General features: G+C 45.9%; 1 protein-coding gene across 4 annotated transcripts in view; it reads left to right on the forward strand.

Annotated features, from left to right (window-relative positions):
- Positions 1-22,857, forward strand: part of TAF1A (TATA-box binding protein associated factor, RNA polymerase I subunit A) — a 50,542-nt gene that overhangs the window by 4,298 nt on the left and 23,387 nt on the right. For 2 of the 4 annotated variants that reach the window (XM_085887346.1, XM_085887348.1), the window contains exons 2-5: positions 2,827-2,987; positions 9,868-9,981; positions 16,440-16,626; positions 19,062-19,183. In XM_085887346.1, the coding sequence (XP_085743472.1) occupies positions 2,827-2,987; positions 9,868-9,981; positions 16,440-16,626; positions 19,062-19,183 (584 nt within the window). The remainder of the gene's footprint in view (positions 1-2,826; positions 2,988-9,867; positions 9,982-16,439; positions 16,627-19,061; positions 19,184-22,857) is intronic. The other 2 variants (XM_085887350.1, XM_085887349.1) reach the window with 1 other exon arrangement.

A 22,857-nucleotide genomic window follows, 5' to 3' on the forward strand; every position in this document is an offset into this window, starting at 1 on the left:
ATCACTGTAGCACGGAACGGACCGCTAAAGCGGTTCGTGTCTGGAGTCGTCCTGTGGCGAGGTACGATCGCCCGGTTTACCATCCGCGTGGGTACTTAGGTAGGTCGAGTTTGGCGAACAACCCAATCCTACGCGGGTGGCCGATTGGCACGATTGTGGTGAGGTCGAAAGGCCCACCCGTGACTGGCTCCGGGCGATAGTTCCCGGAGGGTCATGACTGAATTGTCCGTCCGGTGGGCGACGCGGTCGCGATTCGAGTGACGCGGCCGTCCGCACGCCGGCGGGCACGAAGTCGCAACAATATTTTCTTCCCTCGTTAATCCCCCTTACCCCACCCCATTCACTCCTCCTTCCAAATTTTCAGTTTCCCTCCTGAGAGTTTCCTTCTGTATCCATCTTGTCCACCCTATGCATCCTCTCTTGCGTCTCATTCCTCCCCCACCCATTGTTTGTCCAAGTCTTCCTTTATCTTGGCCTTCAGCTCTGCTGTTGGAGTTTCCACCCTCTCAACTTTTCCTGTTGCCCTGTTATCTTCTCTGTCCAGTGTACTCGGCTTAAAAAGATAAAATAAATTTGAGTTTCTGGTAATGTGACCAACCCCAATAATTCCTGCTGTGCCCCAATTTTTTTTTATTGTTTTTGAGAGGGCTGACTTCTGGGCAGCCTTTTTCTATTTGCTGCACTCAGCATGGCATTACTATTTGCCATTGTTGACCGCTGTGGTTTCAACAGAGAAAATTGGTGGCTGTTTATTTCAGTTAAGGGGTCAGAAAGTTTTATCGACATTTTAAAAACATTGCACAACCCACCTGGGACACATCAATGGTGTCTTGTTAAAAGTCAGAAAATGGACCCTGGATAGACACTCCCGCCTTTGACAGAAGTTTGGCAACCGTGCAGACATTTGGTGTTTCGTTTTGTTCACTTATTGCTGATGTGGTCACCAAGACACAAGATGTCAGACCCATGAGGTCTGCATTTGACATACTTATGTCTGGTGAATAACGGCTACCCAGGTCGAAAAACCAGTTAAAACCAGTACACATTTTCAACTGGTCTCTATTGGTTCTAATTGGTCTTTAACTGGTCTCTATTGGTTTCAACTGGTAGCAGTTAAATTCAGTCAGAATTCCAATTTCCCAGTTGAAAAAACCAGTAGCTCATATTTGTACCAGTTAAAGTCTTACTGGTTCCAGTTGATACCAGTTGCAATGTACTGGTCCCAGTTGATACCAGTTGCAATGTACTGGTCTCCCAGTTGATACCAGTTACAATGTACTGGTCCCAGTTGATACCAGTTAGTTAAATACAATTGTATTTCAACTGGTAATATATCACTCTATTCCAATTTCCATATTAAAACCAGTAAGAAACCAACTGGCTTTACTGGTACCAGTTGGCTACTGGTTTTCAACTGGTACCAGTTGACCAGTAAGCTACTGGTCTTTACTGGTTTTTTGACCTGGGTACCACCAAAAAACACGAAAATGTATGTTGTGATGAAGAAGGGATAAAATGGTTCACAAAATTTTTTTTTTTTGCTAATGTCATCGGTCATGTGATTTGGCAGCCAGATGTTTTTTTTAATATTTAATTTTTAATTTTTTTTTAAACCTTCAAAAAATTTCTTCTCTGAAATGGCTGTGCGTGTGTGTACAAGGTTCTAAAGGAATAATTGATGTCGCATGGTTTGGCAGCCATATTGGATTTACGAAAAAGTATTAAATGTTTTCTCTGAAACCGCTTAATCGATGTGAAACTTCACCATTATGATCTAGTAGTGATGGGGAATACATGTTTTAAATTTCAACCTGATTGGGCACATGGTCTGACACATGGCACTAACAGCCAGAATTATTAATTTTTTTAATTTATTTTTGTTTTTTAATTTTAACTTTTTTTTTGTAATGCTAACTTTGCTGTGCCTGGATGGGTTTGAGGGTGGAGGAGTAGCAGCTGAAATTCCTCCTGATGACTTCATCTTTGCTTTTTGCTTGTTCGGGTTCCTTCTGATAGATTCCAATGCAGGAATATACCTATTTGGTCTTCCATTTGACTTGAATTAATTTTAATCCCATTCTAAATTAAATTGAATAATAATGAAAAACGTCATGGGTCAGGGTCAGGTGTCCAATCGAAGCAAGGTTTCATCAAAGCCGGACATTTTGGTACCCGATCATCACTGCCAGCAGTTCAGTAACAGTTCTAATTATGTCTATGTAACACACCAGTAAACCAATACCAACAACCAATACCAGTCCTGGTGAGGGTCTCCAATATCTGATTGCTCTTTTTCTAGTTTGTTCTGTGTAATTGCTCTTGCATGAGCCAACTAGACCTTTTTAAAAAAAAGAAAAAAAAAAAGAAACAGTTGGCCGAGTTGGACCACGAGTTACATACATAATCGTTTCTTGCACTTAACAAGTCTGCTTAACCTTCAGTTACCCTGTACAATCAGAACTGACAAGTCCAAAATACAGTTTCTTGAGGTGGACTTTGACATCTGCGGAATTTTTAATGAATGCATCACCTGCAAATAGCATCCACCAAATAGATCTTCAGTGGATTCCATCTGTGTATTAGCACCCTCCCAGTTCTGTACGTCCTGATCCGATATGGTATATACAGTGTTTTATATATATATATATATATATATATATATATATATATATATATATATATATATATATATATATATATATATATATTTCTGTACACACCACCAAATTTTATTTTGCCAATGCTGATTGTTATTCTTTACTTAATGTTGAAAGGTTTTGATTTGTAAGTTGCAATTTTTCAATAAGTGACCTCATTTTCTTGCAGCTCAGTCGGCCATGACGAATTGCTTAGCTCCTTCATCTCCACATTTCCTCATGGCTGTGAGAGAGGCGGTGCAGCAAAGAAACTGGGCAGATGCAACTAAGGCTATGGTTGTAGCTCTTGCAGTTATGGAGAAGTCTGTAATGCGGAGGAAATTTTGTGAGGTAATTTCTGTAGATTGGTTGATTTAATTGTTCGATATATGTATTCTTAAAATAATTTTTTTTGACTAATTATGTATTTGAAGGTGCATATAACAACCTTGACATTCAAGACCCGCTCTTCATTCTGCAACTAAGCCCCAACGCTATCAAATTTATTTCATCTATCTATAATTCCAGCAAACTGTGTGTGTGTGTGTGTGTGTGTGTGTGTGTGTGTGTGTGTGTGTGTGTGTGTGTGTGTGTGTGTGTGTGTGTGTGTGTGTGTGTGTGTGTGTGTGTGTGTGTGACCGCTGTTTCTCGACAACCACTGGTCCGATCAAATTGAAACTTGCCAGTTATATTGCTGGGGCCCTGTGGATGTGCCTTTTCAAGGTTTGATATTAATTGGACAAGTGCTTCCCAAGTTATGGCCATTTATTTACCAAGCAATGACAGGACATGTTGCTGCGTAGGCGTGGCCGATGGGGAAGAGAACCTCAGCCGCGTTCCCCATTACGGGTTACAAAACAACGTACGGACTTCTTGATAGTGATGACTTCGTGTATTTTAATAATTTCTCGATTTGTTATGCGCATTTATAGATAAACACAATGCCCCAATCCAGTCGTCGTTTACGAGAGCGAAGGAACGGCCTGTGAGTTTTGTTTGAAAGTTATTTGTTTTGTGTTTTTGCACGTACGGCCACGCACGTACGGGTACGCAAGAGCGAAGGAACGGCCTGTGTGGTTGTTTGTGGCACGCGGTTTGAAAGTTTTTTTTTTTTGTTGTTTTTTTGCATGTACGGCCACACACGTACGGGAACGCACGTACGGGCATGCACTATTTTTATTACAAAGCCAAAATTTGGATGCTTTACTCTTACTGCCATTGTTCATATTGTTGTAGATCTCGCCACTCCGGCGTGCGGACGACCGCCTTTAGCTAATTGCGGCCGCGCGCGCCCACCGAATGTGGAAATCCAGTCACAGCTTTTCGGATCAACGCCGAAACCCAGCTACGGGTGTTGTTAACCACACCATAAATTAGCCAACTCTTCTGTCCACGCGCGACAGGGTTGATCGCCGAATTGTCGATGTACCTAATTATTCGCGCAGACAGAAATGCCGGGGATTTACACCTCAATGGAGCCTGCACGAAAAGGAGCCGCTTTAAGCAGCTCGTTCAGTTTGCGATTGCCGAGCGGTTTTATATCGCCAAGCCCCGTCGGACCCGATTATCTTATCGGTTTTAAAAACCAGCTACTTATTCCGAACGCAATTACGGCAGTTCAATGGAGGAAGGGACGCAACGAGCAGGTGAATATTCAACAAAGGGGACATTTATTTGTACACGTATGCAATGAATAGGGGTAGGGGACAAGACACGAGCAAAAGGACCTACAGCCGTTATCTATTTTACCATGCACATGCACTTAGTCAGTTCACTACTTGAAGGACAAGGCGCCACCGACTTTCATGCAAAAACTCCAAAAAAGGAAGAAAGGAAAGCACCGGGCTCGTAAGCCTTTATGATTGCTCGGAGCCGGATGACCGCAGTGGCCCCGAGAGACTGAGCAGGCTACCTGACACCCTCTTGGTGACTCGCTGGGTGACCCTCGATGTCTCTGCCCGCACTCCACTGGACTGCACCAGCTCCCCAACTCCTCTCGACTCCAACGCCTCTAACGGATACTCCAACGACCAAGGAGACCAAGGAGAGAGACCCTCTCACCACTTCTCCAACTGCCAACTCCTTCTCGGCGTTCCGACGCGGCTCTTTATCGCCCCGGAGCATTTGCCCCTTCCTTCTCGGCGCGCGGGGGAAAATTCCAGGGGAGTTCGGCTTGGTTCTTTTGGTCTGATAACCGACATTCTTTTCTTACGTCGTTCTGAGGGAAAATTCCAAGAGAGTTCGGCTTGGCTCTTTGTTTGTAGAGGAGGGTCGTCCTTCTGGAGAATGTGGTTCCTATGGCGGTGTTTGTGGAGATGGCGTGGTGGTTGAGATGTCGTGGTTGGCACTGTGGTGGGGATGGTGTGGTTGCTGAGATGCTGTTGTGGTGGTGGAGGTGGCGTGGTTGCAGTGTGGTTGGCGCTGTGGTGTCGTTGAAGAGATGCTGTTTGTTTGAAATAAAAGACAGAACAGAATGACTGCTAACTCAAAGATGCACAGCCCAGCACACGAATAAATCCCTTTAGACATTGGTGGGGAAATCTAATCTGGACACACACTTACCGAAATAACTGACCTCTGGGGAACCTGAATGGTGTTCTGTGAATTTCCACAACCATAACAATATCATTGATACAGATTTCAAATGAGATTATTGTGAACACTCATTCCTGAGGTACCCCATACTTGCAACCTCCCAACAAATGTGACTCTCTTCCTTCTCAGCCAGTTCTCAATCCAGTAAATGACTCTAATAGCCATTCCAACACCTTAGACTGACCGAACAGCCTTCAATTTTGTGCCTTTAGGAAGTTTAGATGCACTACATCTACTGCCCTCCCTTCATCTACCCAATCACAAACTGCCTTCTAGAATTACAAAAACCCAGGCTGAGTGTCTTCGCTTCATCTAATTTATCAAAATGGTTTCTTATCTGATCTCTAATCGATGGCTCTATCAGCTTCCCCACTATTGAAGTTGTTAATAGGTGTGTGTGTGTGTGTGTGTGTGTGTGTGTGTGTGTGTGTGTGTGTGTGTGTGTGTGTGTGTGTGTGTGTGTGTGTGTGTGTGTGTGTCCTCCATAACTCCAAAACCATGAAACTGAGTAGGTTGAAACTGCATGCATTCCAAGAAAATTCCAAGGAAGTGTAAGAGTGAAAATTGGGTGTTTGGGTTTATTAAAACACCCCTTTTGAAGATAATTCACGGCCTTATTTCATTATATCCTTTATCAGGTGCCCCCTCGGCCACCTCACACTTTAGGGTCTTAAGGCGTATCCGAGGTAACTTTGTGGTGTCTGAAGCCACCATGTTTTTTGCCTTGCTCAACCATGCCTTGACTTGGAACAGGCTGCAACGATTTCTCAATGACAGTTTGGTTTTTTTTCCCCCCACTTTCATGACTCGCATTGTTGAATGCCTGTTCATCATAGCTACAAATCGTTTTGTACATCTATAAGTACTATAGTTTTCAACTTAGGAGCCTGGAGTGATTTCATGCATTTTATTGTTACGGTTATGGAGATTCGCAATACACCATAAAGGGTCCTCAGGTGAGATATATCGATAAGTCCATGTGTAGTGAGCCCAAACCCGTTGTATAGAGGGAATATATGTGATCCATTCGGGCTGCGATTCTTCAGTTAGCCATTTTTCTTTTGCTGTCGTTATTTTGCTGCAAGAACAACGACGAACATCGCCACAACCAACATCTCAACGATCACGCCATTCACTACACGACGCCAACAATCACGCCATTCACACCACGACGCCACCTTCCACAACTACGCTACCACCATCTTCGCCACTCGCCATTCAACGAGCACCGTGCGGTCACGATCTCCGCGAGACGGATGAAAGGAGCAGAGTGGCAGCAGCAACAAGGGTGCGAAGGGGCATCTCCCACCCAAAACGACCGCGCAAATATCTCCCGCCCGAATCTTCCTTCCCTCGTCGTACGGCGCGTGGAGAAGAAAACCAACAACGCCTGTGGGGTTTTCCTGCCATTTTCCCCGCGCTTGGTGAGAAATGGGGAGGGGGTGGCGCGTCCTCTCCCAATTGGCGGATGCGCGGTGTGACGCGGCCGGGGGAGAGGAACGCCCTCCCCTTCGAGGCATTTTCTGGAAGCGTCTCGAAGGAAGGAGGAGCCGAGAATGGGGCGGAGCGAAGGGCGGAGCCCGACCCTACAAAAGGGTGGGCGTGGAGAGTCCCTGGTCGGTTGTCCCTGGTCCCTTGTCCCTGAAGGAGAAATGTCGAGAGTTGTGGAGAGTCTCTGTTCCCTTGTCACTGAATGAGAATTGTCGAGAGTTGTTGGAGAGTCCCTGCTTATGATTCGTTCGTTCGGAGGAAGAGGTTGAGGTTCTGTTCGTTCGTTTGGGGCTGGTCGTGGTCGGGTGAAGGTCGTCGAATTGCCACGGGTCGTCGAACCTGGTCCCTGGTGATTGTTCCTGGTTGGAGGGTCGATCGGAGCCGGTGCAGTCCCGAGACCCCGCTAGAGGGACGGAGCGCCTGCCTACCATCCCCCCCTCCCCGTCCGCACCGAGATAGCAGTGAAAACCCGGCCCATTCCCCCAAAAACCCCGTCCGAGCTGTCGGGCGGACGACACGTGCAGGCGCGAGGCACGAGCCCAGTGGACCACGCAGGAGGGACTCGGAGTTGCGGTCGCCAAGGGCTGGACGACGCGCTCAGGGAAGTCGTGACTTCCTTTTCTTTTGGGGTTTTGTGTAAATGTCTGTGGGTGACGCCAGTCTTGAGAGGTAGAACTGTTTTAAGTGTTGCCGTGTGAATTGCCTTATTCGGTTGTAGATCTGCGTTGGTTCTTTACTTGTGTTTTTCTTTGCATAAACGTATACGTGTATTGCTTTTGTTCCTTTGTTTTACTGCAATATACGTGCCTTTCGTGCTTCCGTGAATAAATGTGCTTGTCAGATTGTTCCCCGTTTTGCTTCGTCTTTTCCTTTTATTGAATCTCCATCTTGCATCACGTAAGGGATTGGTAGTGGGTTTAAAACACCCGGTAAATAATCTGAACTGTCAACGTCGACGATAACTCCGCTCGGTTATCCCTGTAGCACGGAACGAGCCGCTTCAGCGGTTCGTGTCCGGAGTCGACCTGTGGCGTGGTACAACTCCTCGGTACGCTACCTGCGCGGGTACTTTGGTAAATCGACCATTCGGCGATCGGACCCTATTTCGCGCGGGTAGAATGCGGACTGAGTTGTGGTGAGGTTAAACCCCCACCCGTGACTAGCTCCCGGCGTTGTTCCGAGAGGGTCACGACTGAATTGCACGTTCGGTGGGCGAAGCGGCCGCTATTGGTTAAAAGCGGTCGTTCGCACGCCGGCGGTGCGCGAATTCACAACAATATGATATGATTTTTCACGATGTACCCTCACAGACTAAAGTACATCATCGAAATGTTATTTCGGTTTTGAGGACCGGATATCATCTGGACTAAATAAGTGTCGAAATCTGATAATTTAAAGAAATAACAAGTCTTATAAACTAAGCCGATGTACCTATTTACTTTAAACAAGCAAGGCTCCCTCCCCATACATACACAAGGAAATGTGAAATCTCCAAAGCATGAAACTTATCTTTTTCGATTGTTTGGAGAATTATATTTTGAGTGGAAAAAAAATAACAAGTAAATAAATTTAGGAACGTGCCAAAATTAACCAGTTTCATTGAGCTATATGATTTAATGCATTCACTGCTCGACGTCGCGCCCTTTCCCCCAGAGGGACTGCTTATCCCCAGCGTCTGCCAGATCTGTGTCTATATTTTTGGAGGTTTCACGAGGTGCTCTACAGGGGATCGAAGGAAACCTGGTGAAAAACGGCCATTTTATAATAGTTATAACATTTGCGTGGACCGCGAACAATGCGACACATGGTGGATTATCTTCAATATTTATTTCATGGGCGATAAAACTTTGTGATGTCTCCAGGGTTGTTCGAGATAAACAGCAACTCTTTTTTGGATAAAGTCATTATTTGAACGATTTTTTTTTTTAAACTCCTGCATGCATGGTGAAGACCAGAACAGCTTTAAAGTTAAAGGTATCCTGTATGGTATGCAGGGATCCGAGCTGGCCGTTCCTTCTCAACCATTTAATTGGAGTGCTTCAGTCACTTGCAGAGTGCCCTTCAGTCGATAGCAGTATCGTGCTACGTCATTCTGAGTGAATCGTTCACTCACTGAGGACGCTTTTTCCGCACCACGCCATTCAGAGCGAGTGGCGAGTGCCCCGTCGTCCTGGGCGAGTGGCGAGTGCCCCGTCGTGGCTTGTGACAAGTGGCTTGCTTGCCAAGCTAGACGTTCTGTATCAACAGCTTTGCAATCTCCTTGCGAACGGAATTTGTCCATTGTGTTAGCAAAATGGCCGTCGTAGTCAGATTCAAAATGATTGGTGGGTATTTCTTCAATTCTACTGTCAGAGGATGATATTGAAATGTACAGTTCATACTTTTATTGTTACTTTTACTTTTCATCCTAATTCTTTAAAACCCATAAACATGCACAACCCCTCCACCACCCTCCCCGAAATGCACAGTGGAAGGTCCATTGATAAGCTTGATGAGGGATTCCTATTCTGTAGCCACTGCTAATACAATCAATTTGTTTGGGGAAGTTGTTGTCATGAGGATTGAATAAAACTGAAAACGACGACCCAGACAGGATTTGTTCGAGTACTACAATAGCATTGTTTGCATGGAGGCCGCCATGTTTTTAAGTGGTGCCAAGTGCTCCGTTCCGTTGGAGTGCTTGCTTGAGCGCTTTGACTCAAACAAGCCGCTTGCTAACGGAACACACCCCTGATTTCCGTCGGTCTGTTAGAAGTATAAATTTTCCGTTATCTCCAGCTCTGTTGACACTTTTTGTTTAAAATCCATGACCGATGTAATTTTCCAGGCATAAGTTAGGTCGATCCAACCATTTGACCAAGCACCGCTGTTATGCACTGTCAGATAACTGAACAGTCACAATGGCAATCTTGAACCACCAATCCCATCATGCAACATTTATAATGGCGCTCACACTTGTCACTTATTAAATAGTTGTTCAAAATTAGACGGAAGCTGTAAATTACAGCTTTATAAACAAATATGTGTTAAGGAGACTGTTGCAACAACCATGTTATACCAAAGTGCTGACTTCATTGAGTTTTGTGAACAGCAATTTAGCTTGTTTTATTTAATGTTTGACTTTCTTTGTCTTTGTGGATGGCAGGCTTTGTGGAAGACTGGGGCTGAGATAATGCTTAATCACCCATCAAGTGACATTTTGCAGTTTGGTTCATTCGCTGAGAGGATGAAAAGTCAGAACACTGAAATGCGCCTGAAGGTAGGTGTACCTCTGAAAATGAGAGATTGATAGATGGACATAAAAAGTCTGGGAATGAGGAAGGTGTCGAAGTAATCTATCTATAATTCCAGCTGTGTGTGTGTGTGTGTGTGTGTGTGTGTGTGTGTGTGTGTGTGTGTGTGTGTGTGTGTGTGTGTGTGTGTGTGTGTGTGTGTGTGTGTGTGTGTGTGTGTGTGTGTGACCGCTGTTTCTCGACAAGCACTGGTCTGATATAATTGAAATTTGCCAGGTATATTGCTGGGGACCTGAGTATGTGCCTTTTCAAGGTTTGATATTAATCAGACAAGTGGTTCCCAAGTTATAGCCATTTATTTACCAAACCGATGCCAGGACACGTTGCTGCGTAGGCATGGCCATTGGGGAAGAGATCCTCAGTTACCAATGACAGGACACGTTGCTTGGCATTTTTCACCCACAGTATCTATCTTCTATCTCTAATTCTAGCAATCTCTGTTTGCCTTTTCAAGGTTTGAAATTAATTAGACAAGTGGTTCCCAAGTTATGGCCAAGTTAGGGCGCGTTCCCCATTACGGGTTACAACGTACGGACTTCTGGATAGTGATGACTTACTATATTCTAATCATCTATCGATTTCTTTTGCGCATTTATAGATAAACACAATGCCCCAATCCAGTTGTCGTTTACGAGAGCGAAGGAACGGACTGTGTAGTTGTTTGAAAGTTTTTTTGTTTTTTTTTGTGCACGTACGGGCACGTGAGAGCAAAGGAACGGCCTGTGTGGTTGTTGTTTTTGGCACACGATTTGAAAGTTTTTTTTTTTATTTTGCACATAAGGCCACGCACGTATGGGCATGCACTAGTATAATTAATTCCATCTTTTGAAATGTGAGCATGGACATGCATGGTGGTAGGGAGCTCTGTGGATCACATGGCTGTCGCAGAGCACTAGTGTTTCTTTGATCATGCTGAAACAAATATTTTTCATCTTGGGATAAGCGTTTTGTCCACAAATTACGTCCTCATTTCTCCTTATTTGCTTTAGAGTGCTTTTAAACAATATGGAAGTATAAAATCTGTTGTAAAGTATTGGCTAAAATCACTCTGTAAAGAATGGTTGATGTGTGCTGAGATAGAGTTGAGATAATTGTCTGCATTTTAATTTTAATTGTCTGCAGGATAATTATGCTTATCAGTTCTCTCACAACAACAAGGTCAGGGCTCATTACATTTGCAGATTAGTGAGTCAATACTGACAGGAAGATTGTCTATTATCAGAATGTGATTTCACTTACATGTGAGTAGATAACCTTCCCCATTTCTGTTCACTTATTTCCAACCATATAAAATACTGTTGCGGTTTTGGGAACCGCATTCCTCCAACGCAATGGCATCCATCATACAGTGGTCCAGAGACGGCAGTTATTTCATGAATATACCTACAGATAGTCCCTTCCCTGTTGTCTAATGGGTCAAACAGGACAGTGCGTTGTGTGAATCTCGTAGTTAGGTCTGATTATATCTCTGGCTTCATTCCGACTCTTCTTTTTCTCTTATTCCTGAGATAAATTCAAGCAGGCACTGCACTCGGACAGCCACCTGTAAAACTGCGGCCGCACCTTTCGCTGTGAGAGTGAGTCCTCGCGAAGGCCAGCAGGCACTGCACTCGGACAGCCACCCGAAGAAACTGCGGCTGCGCCCTTTTCAACCCATTTCTGAGTCTGAAAATTATATCCATCTTCTTTTTCAATCCGAATCTCCATCTAATACTTATATCTATACGCTTTTTCATCCAAGTCTACATCTAATAATTATATCCAATCTTTTCCTTCAATTCCTGACACAGATCAGGGTTGGCACCACGCACACCACCACTTTTGATAAATGACTGCATGCTCAATAGCGGCGGACCCACACGCAGCCTCAGGGTAATTTATTATTGCACACAGAGCAGGGCACGAATGGCACCATCTGCCTTCGCTCACCACAATGGCCACAGATGTCTACTGCGGGCGGCGGACGTCTTCTCGCCTCTCTGCCCGGCGAGGCTACTGCCAGGCAGAGGCGTGCTGTACGGCTCGGGCTGCGTGGCATACAGACAGGCAGCGCATTGACCGGCGCTGACCGCCGGTCGCCGGGGCATGGCCCGGGGGTTCATTGCAGTGCGATTCGTGTCGCAGTGTTCGGAGCGGGACAATTCCACAGCTTGGAATCATCTTGCTGGATGTAAAGTGGAACCGCCCTCCGGCCATCACGGCTGGGCCGTGTGCTGGCCAGGGCCCAACCAGGGTGCCCGACTCAGGTGATGACACATCGCTTCGGGTCGGTGCCCCCGCCCCACACCACAGGGTCTATAAAAGGACGGGTCGCAGGGCCGTTCGTACGTTCCCCGTCTGTTGGTGGTTTTCCGTTCCTGTCTGCTCACTCCTGCTGGTTCCTGCCATCCCGCCCACTCGCCTGCTGACTCTGCCCTTCTTCAACAACTCGCCGCTGACTCCGCCCATCCACCCACCCACCTGATCCTGTCTGCCACTACACCCACTTGCTTCGGACTCCACCTTTCTCCACCCACTGGCTTCTGACTCTGCCCAAAGTCCTTCCTTCACGCCTATCAGTCATGCCCCATTCTCTGGATCAACACTTAGCTGCACGAAGTTCCAGGAAGCGGGTGATGATGTGCCAGCTGTCAGGGAGGTATCGCCCAGCGGAGCATCCCCCCACAACGTGCTGGGTGGCGCGGTCGGTCAATCGTGCAAAGTATCGAGAGACCGTTGGCCTCATCTCCTATCCTTTTTCTTCTCCTTAATTCTTTTTCATCGTGTGTGCGTGCGTGCGTGCGTGCGTGCGTGTGTGTCCTGGCACCTGTCCTCACTGAAGTTAAGAGTATAAAAGAATTACATTGGGATATCTCTGCTCTGTGTCTGCTTTGTAAATTGCTTGTATTATTGTCGCACCTCACTTTTCTTCCTATCTCTGCTGACACACAACAATAAACTACATTGCCTGTGTCACATATCTTTCCTTGCCTGCTTGTCAATAAATTATTAGTAGAAATGTTCCCAGCTCATTTTTGTCTTTTCTTTCATTGACACTGCATGGTCCGTATCTTAACCGAGCCTGGACTTTATTCCCACCGAGCCGTTCCTGTTAGCTGGTACGTCCTTGGCAGTGTCGCTCGGTTGCATCTGATCCAGTAAAGTGATCCGGTTCGGGCAAGGCGTACCGAAGGCGTGTCCCCCGGTAATTAGATCACGTGATTATATTTTTAGGTAACCGGATAAACTAGACAGAGGACCCGAAGTTACGTGGTTGAGTTATTGGCGTTCACGTCGGTTAGTGACCCTCCGCGTCACGGAATTATCCGTGTGCGACAGCCTGCAATTCCGGGGAGTCTGGTGGGAACCCGAGATAGCTTCCCCCCGCCACCACTCCCCCCGGTGGTCTTCTCACCCGACCCCCCCCCCCCGGGGCCCGCAACAATACTATGCATTCTGGCTCAAAGTAAGAGATCTGCTTGGACTCTTGAGGAAAGCTTTTCTCTCCACATGTATGTGTTTTTATATAATAAACGATCTGTTAAATTATAAAGGGTTTTCTCTTTTGTGGAAAACTCCACCACAAAGGGAAATGCCAATGCAGAGCAGAGGGGACAACATGGGCAGTAAGTTCAGCAATGTGTCTTGAATAGTTTTGTTTGGGTGAAGTCAAATAGAAGATTTAAAGTTTGGGTCAATACTTTAGCTTTTATGTGAAAACATATCGAGGTTGTGGTTGTATCAACATGTTGTGTTGTTTCAAAGTTTTTGCAAGTTTTTTAAAATTATTATTGTTTTTTAATGTAGGTATGTAAAAAAAGAAGCCTTCCCCTCCCCCTCGTGCTGCCTTCTCCTCCCCCTCGCGCTGCCTTCCCCTCCCCCTCGCGCTGCCTTCCCCTCCCCCTCGCGCTGCCTTCCCCTCCCCCTCGTAATGCCTCCCCCTGCGCTGCCTTCCCCTCCCCTCCCCTCACGCTGCCTTCCCCTCCCCTCCCCTCGTGCTGCCTTCCCCTCCCCTCCCCTCGCGCTGCCTTCCCCTTCCCCTCGTGCTGCCTCCCCCCCCCTGCGCTGCCTTCCCCTCCCCTCCCCTTGCGCTGACTTCCCTTCCCCTCATGCTATCTTCCTCTCAAACCCCCTCCACCACCATACAATTCTCTCGAAGTCGAGGAGAGGAAGGGCTGTCAAAGAATGTGTGAATTGGACAAATGAATGGGTTTTTGGTTCACAAAAAAATATTTTCACGAAAAAAATAAGTGACCACTATATTCGTTATTGTTGTGTGTCTGTCTGTCTGTCTGTCTGTCTGTCCCGAGCATAGCTCCGTGGGTTTTGATCCGATCCTGACAAAATTTTGGTGGGAGGTTTATATCATGATATAGTTGTGTTTTCCTGAAAATGGGCGTGGTGCGCCCATTATGGGCGGAGCCACGCCCAAAAAACGTGTTTTTAGGGGGCAGCCAATTTCAATTTGCATCTTCTCCTAGGGGGTTTGTCGAATCTGACAGTGGTTTCGGTATTTGGTTAGCGCAATGGCACCTGCATAGCCCCACGGAGCTCGATTTTTCATTTTTATCCCAAGGTCAAGGTCACAAGGTCACGAACTTAGAAAATTGCGAATTTTGACGTGAAAAATTTTCTTCTCTGGGGGGGTTTGTCGAATCTGGCAGGGGTTTCGGTATTTGGTTAGCGCAGTGGCACCTGCATAGCCCCACGGAGCTCGATTTTTTTTTTTTTTTTCATTTTCGTCCCAAGGTCAAGGTCACAAGGTCACGAACTTAGAAAATTGCGATTTTTGACATAAAAATCCATCTTCTCCGAGGGGTTTGCCGAATCTGACAGTGGTTTCGGTATTTGGTTCGCGCAATGGCACCTGCATAGCCCCACGGAGCTCGATTTTTTTTTTTTTCATTTTTATCACAAGGTCACGAACTTAGAAAATTGCGAATTTTGACGTGAAAAATTTTCTTCTCCGGGGGGTTTGTCGAATCTGGCAGGGGTTTTGGTATTTGGTTAGCGCAGTGGCACCTGCATCCCCACGGAGCTCGATTTTTTTTTTTTTTCATTTTCATCCCAAGGTCAAGGTCACAAGGTCACGAACTTAGAAAATTGCGATTTTGACATAAAAATCCATCTTCTCCAAGGGGTTTGTCGAATCTGGCAGTGGTTTTGGTATTTGGTTAGCCCAATGGCACCTGCATAGCCCCACGGAGCTTGATTTTTCATGTTCGTCACAAGGTCAAGGTCACAATGTCACGAACTTAGAAAATTTCGAATTTTGACATAAATATCATACGACCGCCCAAACTTTGAGAGCTGGGATAACAATATTTTTTATGCATAATCTTGAGGTCATTTCCCACCTAAAGTCTTGAAACCATTTTTCTCTATCTCGAACACCTTGCCCGTGGCGCCCCCTTTAACTTTGTTTTTACGCTGGTTTCATCAAAGTATGGATAATCCGATGAGTGCGAAATGCCATATAGCCTATATGACGTTATATTGTTCCTGGAATGTTCCAGAGGAAGTTTTGCACCAAAGGTCATAATCCTTGACCTTTGACCTTTTCAAGGTCACAAAGGTCAAATTTTCAAAGTTGTGGGAATCCAACCGGGTTTTCGACCTTCTTCGACAAACTAACTCCAATAAGCTATAGCACGTATCCTGTTTCCTTATTTTAATGTCCACAACATTGTTTTGTGACCTTTAAAGGTTATGCAAAGGTCAAATTTTGAAAGTTGTTGAACGACACCGGGTTTTCGACATTTTGCAGCTAATAACCTGTCACTCGTTCCACATCATATTGATCATTTTTATAACTTGGTCAAAAATTATCACATTGTCTCATCCTTGACTTCTGAAACAATCTACATCGTCAAATACCGCTCGTGAACCATCGTCGTCTTCAGACTTGTTTTTGTTTGTTTTTGTTTTTTTAGCAGTCGGAATTGCTGCTCGGATCAATTCCGCAATTCGGCTGAAGTTGAGATTCGAGAGCTTATCGCATGTGTGGAAGTTAAACAAAGGCATGAACACTGACCGTGTGGATTTTTCAATGATTGAAGGAAAACTCCCCTTCCCCTCCCCTCACGCTTACCTCCTCCCAAAGCCCCTCACCCCTCTCCATCCCACGGACATCTCTGGGTGGTGTCCAGGCATTGTTTAGCATGGCACATTTGAACGTGCTGTTTTAATGTCATGAACATATATATCTGCGCAATGAAAGCTAAATGGTGAACGTGTTTTTTTTGTTTGTTTTTTTTTTTTAAATAAATATCACGCACACAAAAGTACATGGACGGTTGGTCGGCCAGGGCTCATTTTAAGATCCCCCATCTGACTTTGTCAGAAGGACAGGGGAAAATATATATTGTGCCTATTGGTGTTACCAAAGTATGCACACGAGGTGTGATTTGAGTTAATGGTTAATGCAATAATGCCTCGTATCCAGGTGAGCCTGGAGCACGCCCTTGCATTGCTACATGCTGGACGCCTCAGAGATGCCCACAATGAGTTGTTCACTTCAGAGTCCTTCCATGGACGTGACAGGTCTTCTGGTGCAGCAAAACGCGTGCACCTCCTCATCAAGGCTTACCGAGCCTCGCTCGACCATGAAGCATGGCAGCGCTGCCTCCAAGGTGTGTTTGTCCTCACAGGGATTTGCAGATTGTGTTATGTGTTTGGTTGTCGGGTTTTTTTTCCATTGGTTGGACCTCCTCGGCCTTTTGCTTACCAAACCTGAAGCACCAATTGCGGACATTTATTGGGTTTGATGACTGGTATACGGGTTTTGCCCAGGTAAAATTTGTGGCCAGATTTCAAATTGATAATGCAACTTTAAAGGTGATCATCGGCAAGCAAGATGCTGCAATAATGCAGTGACGATATTACTACTGAGTTGTTGATGCTCTCAAACTCGTAGAACACTCCTTACTGACCAGAACCCATTATCATATTTGGTAAAAATTAAGGAAATATCAAAGCAGAAACTTCCAAGAACAAGAACTATTGCCATATTTTTTTGTAATCGTTTCTTTTCCACTGTATATATTGTTATGGTTTTGGAAAACTTACCCCACCCGAGGATCAGTTATTTAATTTGTCTTTGTACAGATAGTCTTTGGTCCCTTGTAAAAGGGCTGTTCGGGGGGCATGCGTTGGCTCGGTTGTAATTTTCCAGTGCAATGTCTCCCTCCTCCCCCTCTGTTACTTTCAATCTTTCCTCCTTTACCCCATCGGTCTTGCCTTTGGCCCTACGGCCATTCAATAGTCCCTCGGTCTGGCGGAATTCCTCTCCGTGTTCCCTTCATTCGCGCATTGTTTAATTGGGCATGTTCGACCCGTCTGTGGTTAACCCATCTGGTGTCCTCACGTGCATGTTCAAGACGTGTGGTGCTCGTGGCCTGCGAGGTGCGGCACTTCTTGCAGGCATGGTACAGTGCAGAACTGCACAAGGAATACTTGCGCGCGAAGAAGGGGGTCGGGGGCTTCCGTTGCGGCTTTGGACGGGTAAAGGGTAGAGCGGGAGCTGCGTTGAAAGTTCCCTCAGAACGGCGTGATGTGATGTGGACCTTCCCCCATTGGCTGCAGCCCAATGGTGGAGAGAAGGCTTGTGCGAGGAGAGGGAGCTGATGTGAAGAAGAAGTAGCAGAGAGGCAGAAGCGAACAAGGAAATCTTGCACGAGTAGGGATGCAAAGAGTTCATGAGAGAAGAAGAGGCGATAACTGAATGTAACAAAATTTGCCTGTCAGCGAACCTTCGTGCCTTGGAGGAGGTTGATGACCGTGACAGAAGCAACCGGGACGAGCTCGCATGAGCAGAAGACTCAGACTGAGAAGGCTCGTGGGGGAAGGAACAAAAGTGAGTGAGGATGAAGGAAGGAATGAAGGAAGGAAGGAAGGAAGGAAGGTTTCATGAGCAGTTGGTGTTGAACTTCTGTGGAAAAACAACACTCCTTCCACGAGTGTCATCCTGCCCTCTCGATCCTGTCAGCCACGAAGGATGAGGAGGGTGTACGGTGGCACCTCATCGACGGGGGCCTGAGGACGAAGAATCTGAGGCAGAGGAGGGTGAGATGCCTATATAGCTCGCATATCTGGGAGGCTGTGGAGAATTCGCCTTCTGGGTCTGGGCACCAGAAACCGAGGCAGAAGAGGGCGAGTCGCTCATCTGGGATGCCAGAGAGGCCTCGCCTCCTGGGTGTGGGCACCTCAGGGAGGCGGCTGCGTGTCCCTATCGCATCACATCACCACCGCCCATCTTCCCCATCCATTTTCCTCTGCGTTCACTTGTATATTTGGGCTGTGTGAGGTGAGGGACAAAGGAAAAGACTGCTTTTCTTTTATCCACATGTTACTTTTAATTTATTTTCAAGTTCTTCTTTTATTCTTTTCCCTTGAGTGATTGATGGCCAAGTCTTTTGTTGAAGTCAGATTGAAGAAGAATACGTGTTTTGGTTAAATCTGCTCTTGTATTCCTTTTTGCTTTCTTGCATATAAATACTTGTTTTTAAATGATTGCGTGCTTGTGTGTTTGTCATAAATAATTGTTTGTTGTTATTTCCAATCTGTCTCGGTTGCCTTTTCCTTTATTGGTTCGACGCAGTGCACAAGTGTAGTTAGACGGGAAGTTCTACCCCAATAATTTGCTTTGTTAGCCAGCGCACACTCACTGTAATGCTTGGCAGTAATCCGAGTGTGCGCTGAGGGCACGTGACCCTAATTAACCGGCTGTCCACAGGTAAGGTATCACACGAAGTAGTGTTTCCCTGTCCGGATTGGCAGTTCCAATCGGCATTCGTGGTTGCCTCGCAACCTGCTGATGCTCGGAGTGATCTGTGCCCGGCCTCAGGACTGGGGGTTCGGGAGGGACCAAAGTGCTTTGAGCCCCAGATCCGCGACAATATTTTTAAAGGCTTTAATCTTCCCATTGTCTGGTAGTTACAAAATGTACTCGACATTCGCTTTGTATTTATTTTCTCAAATTTGCTGGACAATCCTGTTTTGTTGAAGTACGAGTAGTATACACAAATTTGTAACTTAAATTATCCATGCTTTTGTCCTTATTCTGCAGGTTCACCTGTTGATGTGGCAAAGATGGAGATGCAACATCACTTGAAACAAGCAATATCACCATTGCGAGAGATCATGACGTGGCCTGGGATTTGGGACGTCTTCTTGTTGAAATATGTGGAGGTATGAACTATATATATCTTGTTAATACGGGGCTTTTGAAGTGATTTGTGAATGCTAACATTGCCTTTTGTGCTTGTGCTGTGCATTTTCAGTGACTCACTGGCTCTTAAACTCCCGTTGCTATGGAGAAATCCGTGATTGAAATTGTCTTAAATGTAATTTTCAGCATTTAAATGCAACACTGGCAATTTCAAAATGGTTTACCATAATTGTCATGTTGCAAATTGGATGCAAGTTGGACTCACAGAAATGTAGGATGCATGAGAAATATCTGTGGATGAGTGAGAGGTATTGAGTTCTTAATATTTCCTGTTAATAGTGAATGGTGATACACACACACACACACACACACACACACACACACACACACACACACACACACACACACACACACACACACACACACACACACACACACACACACACACACACTATCTTTTATTCGTATAGATATACTTACATGGTGTGCTTACACATTGTGCAAGTATACGAACCTTGCTTCCCCATTGTCTCGGGTCGCTCACCTGCATTTGTTTTTTTATTTATTATTATTTTCATATGTGTATGTTGTCTGATTTTGTGAAATTTTCCGGTGTACGGGCTTCGATGTCCATCAGCATGCAAAATTTCAGCTTTCAATGTCACCCGGAAGGTACCGATCTTTGATGTGAGTCAGTCAGTCAGTGGTTATAAACATATACAGTAATACCTTGACATACGAGTTTAATTCGTTCTGTGACCGAGCTCGTAACTCGGTTTGCTCGTACATCAAAACAATTTTCCCAATTGAAATTAATTAAAATCCCATTAATCAGTTCCAGCCCCCCCAAAAAACACCCTAATTTCTTTGTTACGTAGTTTTAAAAATGAGAAATGTATTTATAAATAATAAATAATTAATACAAAACTTAATAAAATAGAATATATATAAATAAATAAACTGGTTTTATAAAGTGTATTTACTTTGGAGATGAGACGACTTCGGCTTACGGAAGATTCTGGTGGAGGTGGCGGTGGATGTGACGGCAGTGGTGGAGGTGGTGGCGGAGGAGATTTGAAGGTCTCATCACACTTTATCGCAAAACTTAATTGCTACAATTTTTTTTTTTACATTTTTTTATTTTATTCCCTTTGCCGTTACACTTAATTGCTACAATTTGTTGTCGCAATTAAGTGCAGATTACTACGGTACGACCCTACTCAACGAGATAACCAAGAGAACTGAACGAGTGAGTGGCGGGAGATGGGCGAGATGCGGGTGTTCGCTTGCTTGGCTGCACGTGTCTCAAAGCTCGCTCCACTCGTAACTCGGATCTAGACTCATAACACAAAGCAAAAAATCGTCCGAGCAACAGTTCATAACTCGGAATACTCGTAAGTTAGTGCATTCGTATGTCAAGGTATTACTGTGTATATATATATATATATATATATATATATATATATATATATATATATATATATATATATATATATATATATATATATATATATATATATATTGTTGTGGTTACCAAATTCGCAAACCACCATTCAGGTCCCTTAGGTGAGATATCTCGGTAAGTACATGTGTAGTTAGGCCCAAACCCGTTGTCTAGTGGGAATACATGTCATTTATGCGTGCTGCGACTCTTCAGGATAGCCGTTTTTCTTTTACTATCTTTATTTTGGACCAACCGCCATTGTTACCACCACCAGTCACAACATCAACCACCAACCACAACGCCGCTTCACCACAACCGCCACGACCTTCCCGTCACACCTCGCAACCGTCGCATCGCCACCGTTCTTGCGCCGCTTGTGGGTACCGGTGTTGGACTCGTGCAGGGCGCGCGCCGAACAGTGTGTACAAAACCACGGATTTTCTGCTTCAAAAACGGATCAAAAACGACACACGCCCACTTTTGTGCCGTCCAATCGGTGAGCGAGGGGTGATTTGGCCCCGCCTCCAGGGCGTTGGAGGGCGATCGATATATGCAAATTTATGGATCAAAAAGCATTCACGCCCACTTTTTCTCGGGCCAATGGGGAGCGAGGTGAAAGGTCGAAGGGAGGGGGTCAAAGCTGAGAGAGCGAAGCCACGGGGCTTATAAAAGCGACCGTGTTCGTCAGTCAAAGAATAAGGAGTTAAGACTTCGCGGGCGGTGGAGTTGGGAAGAAGGAGCAAGAAGGAGCTGGTCGTCGTCGTGTGCGTTGGAGTCGGAGCGGAGGGACGGAGCTGTGGAGAGGCGGCGAGGGCAGACGAGGGGGTGCTCGCGTCGTGCAGGGAGCTGCACCCCAGGGAGGCCGACAGCGCGACCTGGCCGAGGTGGAGACGCTCGTCGCGGGACTCGAGGCAGAGTAGGAATCCTCTATACCCCGAGCATCAGCAACCCCCTCCTGTTTCCCCCCGCGCTGAGATAGTGCGACCAAGGGGGCCCCTTTCCCACCCCCTACCAGACACTGTCCGCGAGGCCCGCGGAGTTGAGGCACCATCGCCGCTCCGCGTCTCATCACCAGACGGGTAGGCCCGACCCGTTCTCGGCCTCAGGCCCGCCTCATCCTTGAGGGTATTCTTTTCCTTGGTTTTGGGTATGTGTTGTCGGCGCCGTCTGAGAAGTAAAATTGTATAAGTGTTGCCGTGTGCTCGCGTAATCGGTAGTAGATCTGCATTGTCGCATTTGCTTTTTGTGTAAATTGCATTGTGTTTTTCTTTTCTGTGTGCTTTTGGTGGAATTGTATATGTGCGCTTTCCGTTCATCGCGAATAAATGTGCTTTGTGTTGAACTGTTTCCCGCTTCGCTTCGTCATTTCTTTCATTGAATCCTCATCTTGCTTCACGTAAAGGGTTGGTAGTGGGCTGAATACGCCCGATAATTAATCGAACCGTCGAGGTCGACGATAACACCGCTCGGTTATCCCGATAGTACGGAACGGGTCGCTTAAGTGGCCCGTGTCCGAAGTCGACCTGCGGCGAGGTGCGATCGCCCGGTCTACCCTCCGCGTGGGTACTTAGGTAGGTCGAATTTGGCGAGCAACCCTATCCCACGCGGGGGCTGATTGGCTCGATCGCGGTGAGACCGAAAGGTCCACCCGTGACTGGTTCCCGGCGTTAGTCCGAGAGGGTCACGACTGGATTGTCCGTCCGGTGGGCGACGTGCCGCGATTCGAGTTACGTGGCCGTCAGCACGCCGGCGGGCGCGAATCCGCAACAATATATATATATATATATATATATATATATATATATATATATATATATATATATATATATATATATATATATATGTATATTGTTACGGCTGTGGAAATTCGCAATACACCATAAAGGGTCCTTAGATCAGTTATGACGATAAGTATCTGTGTAGTTAGATTTCCCCACCGTTGTTTAAAGGGAATTTCCATGTTCACAGGGCTGCGATCCTTTGAGTTAGCCGTTTTTCTTTTCTCTATCATTATTTTGAACCAATCATCCCCCAACAACCAAATCGCCACCACCAACATCATTCCCAAACAACTACAACTCAAACACCACCACCTTCGCCTCTTTACCTCCACAACTCCACCCCGCAAACATCGCTTCACCGCCATTTTCAAACGACGCCCACCAGCAACCAAATCGCCACCACCAACACCCTTCCCAAACCACTGCAGCAAACTCCCACCACCTTCGCCTTTCTACCACACATCGTGCC

The sequence above is a fragment of the Eptatretus burgeri genome, chromosome 7, assembly GCF_056783735.1.
Source record: "Eptatretus burgeri isolate ZD-2024b chromosome 7, Ebu_testis_v1, whole genome shotgun sequence".
NCBI classification, from domain to species: domain Eukaryota; kingdom Metazoa; phylum Chordata; class Myxini; order Myxiniformes; family Myxinidae; genus Eptatretus; species Eptatretus burgeri.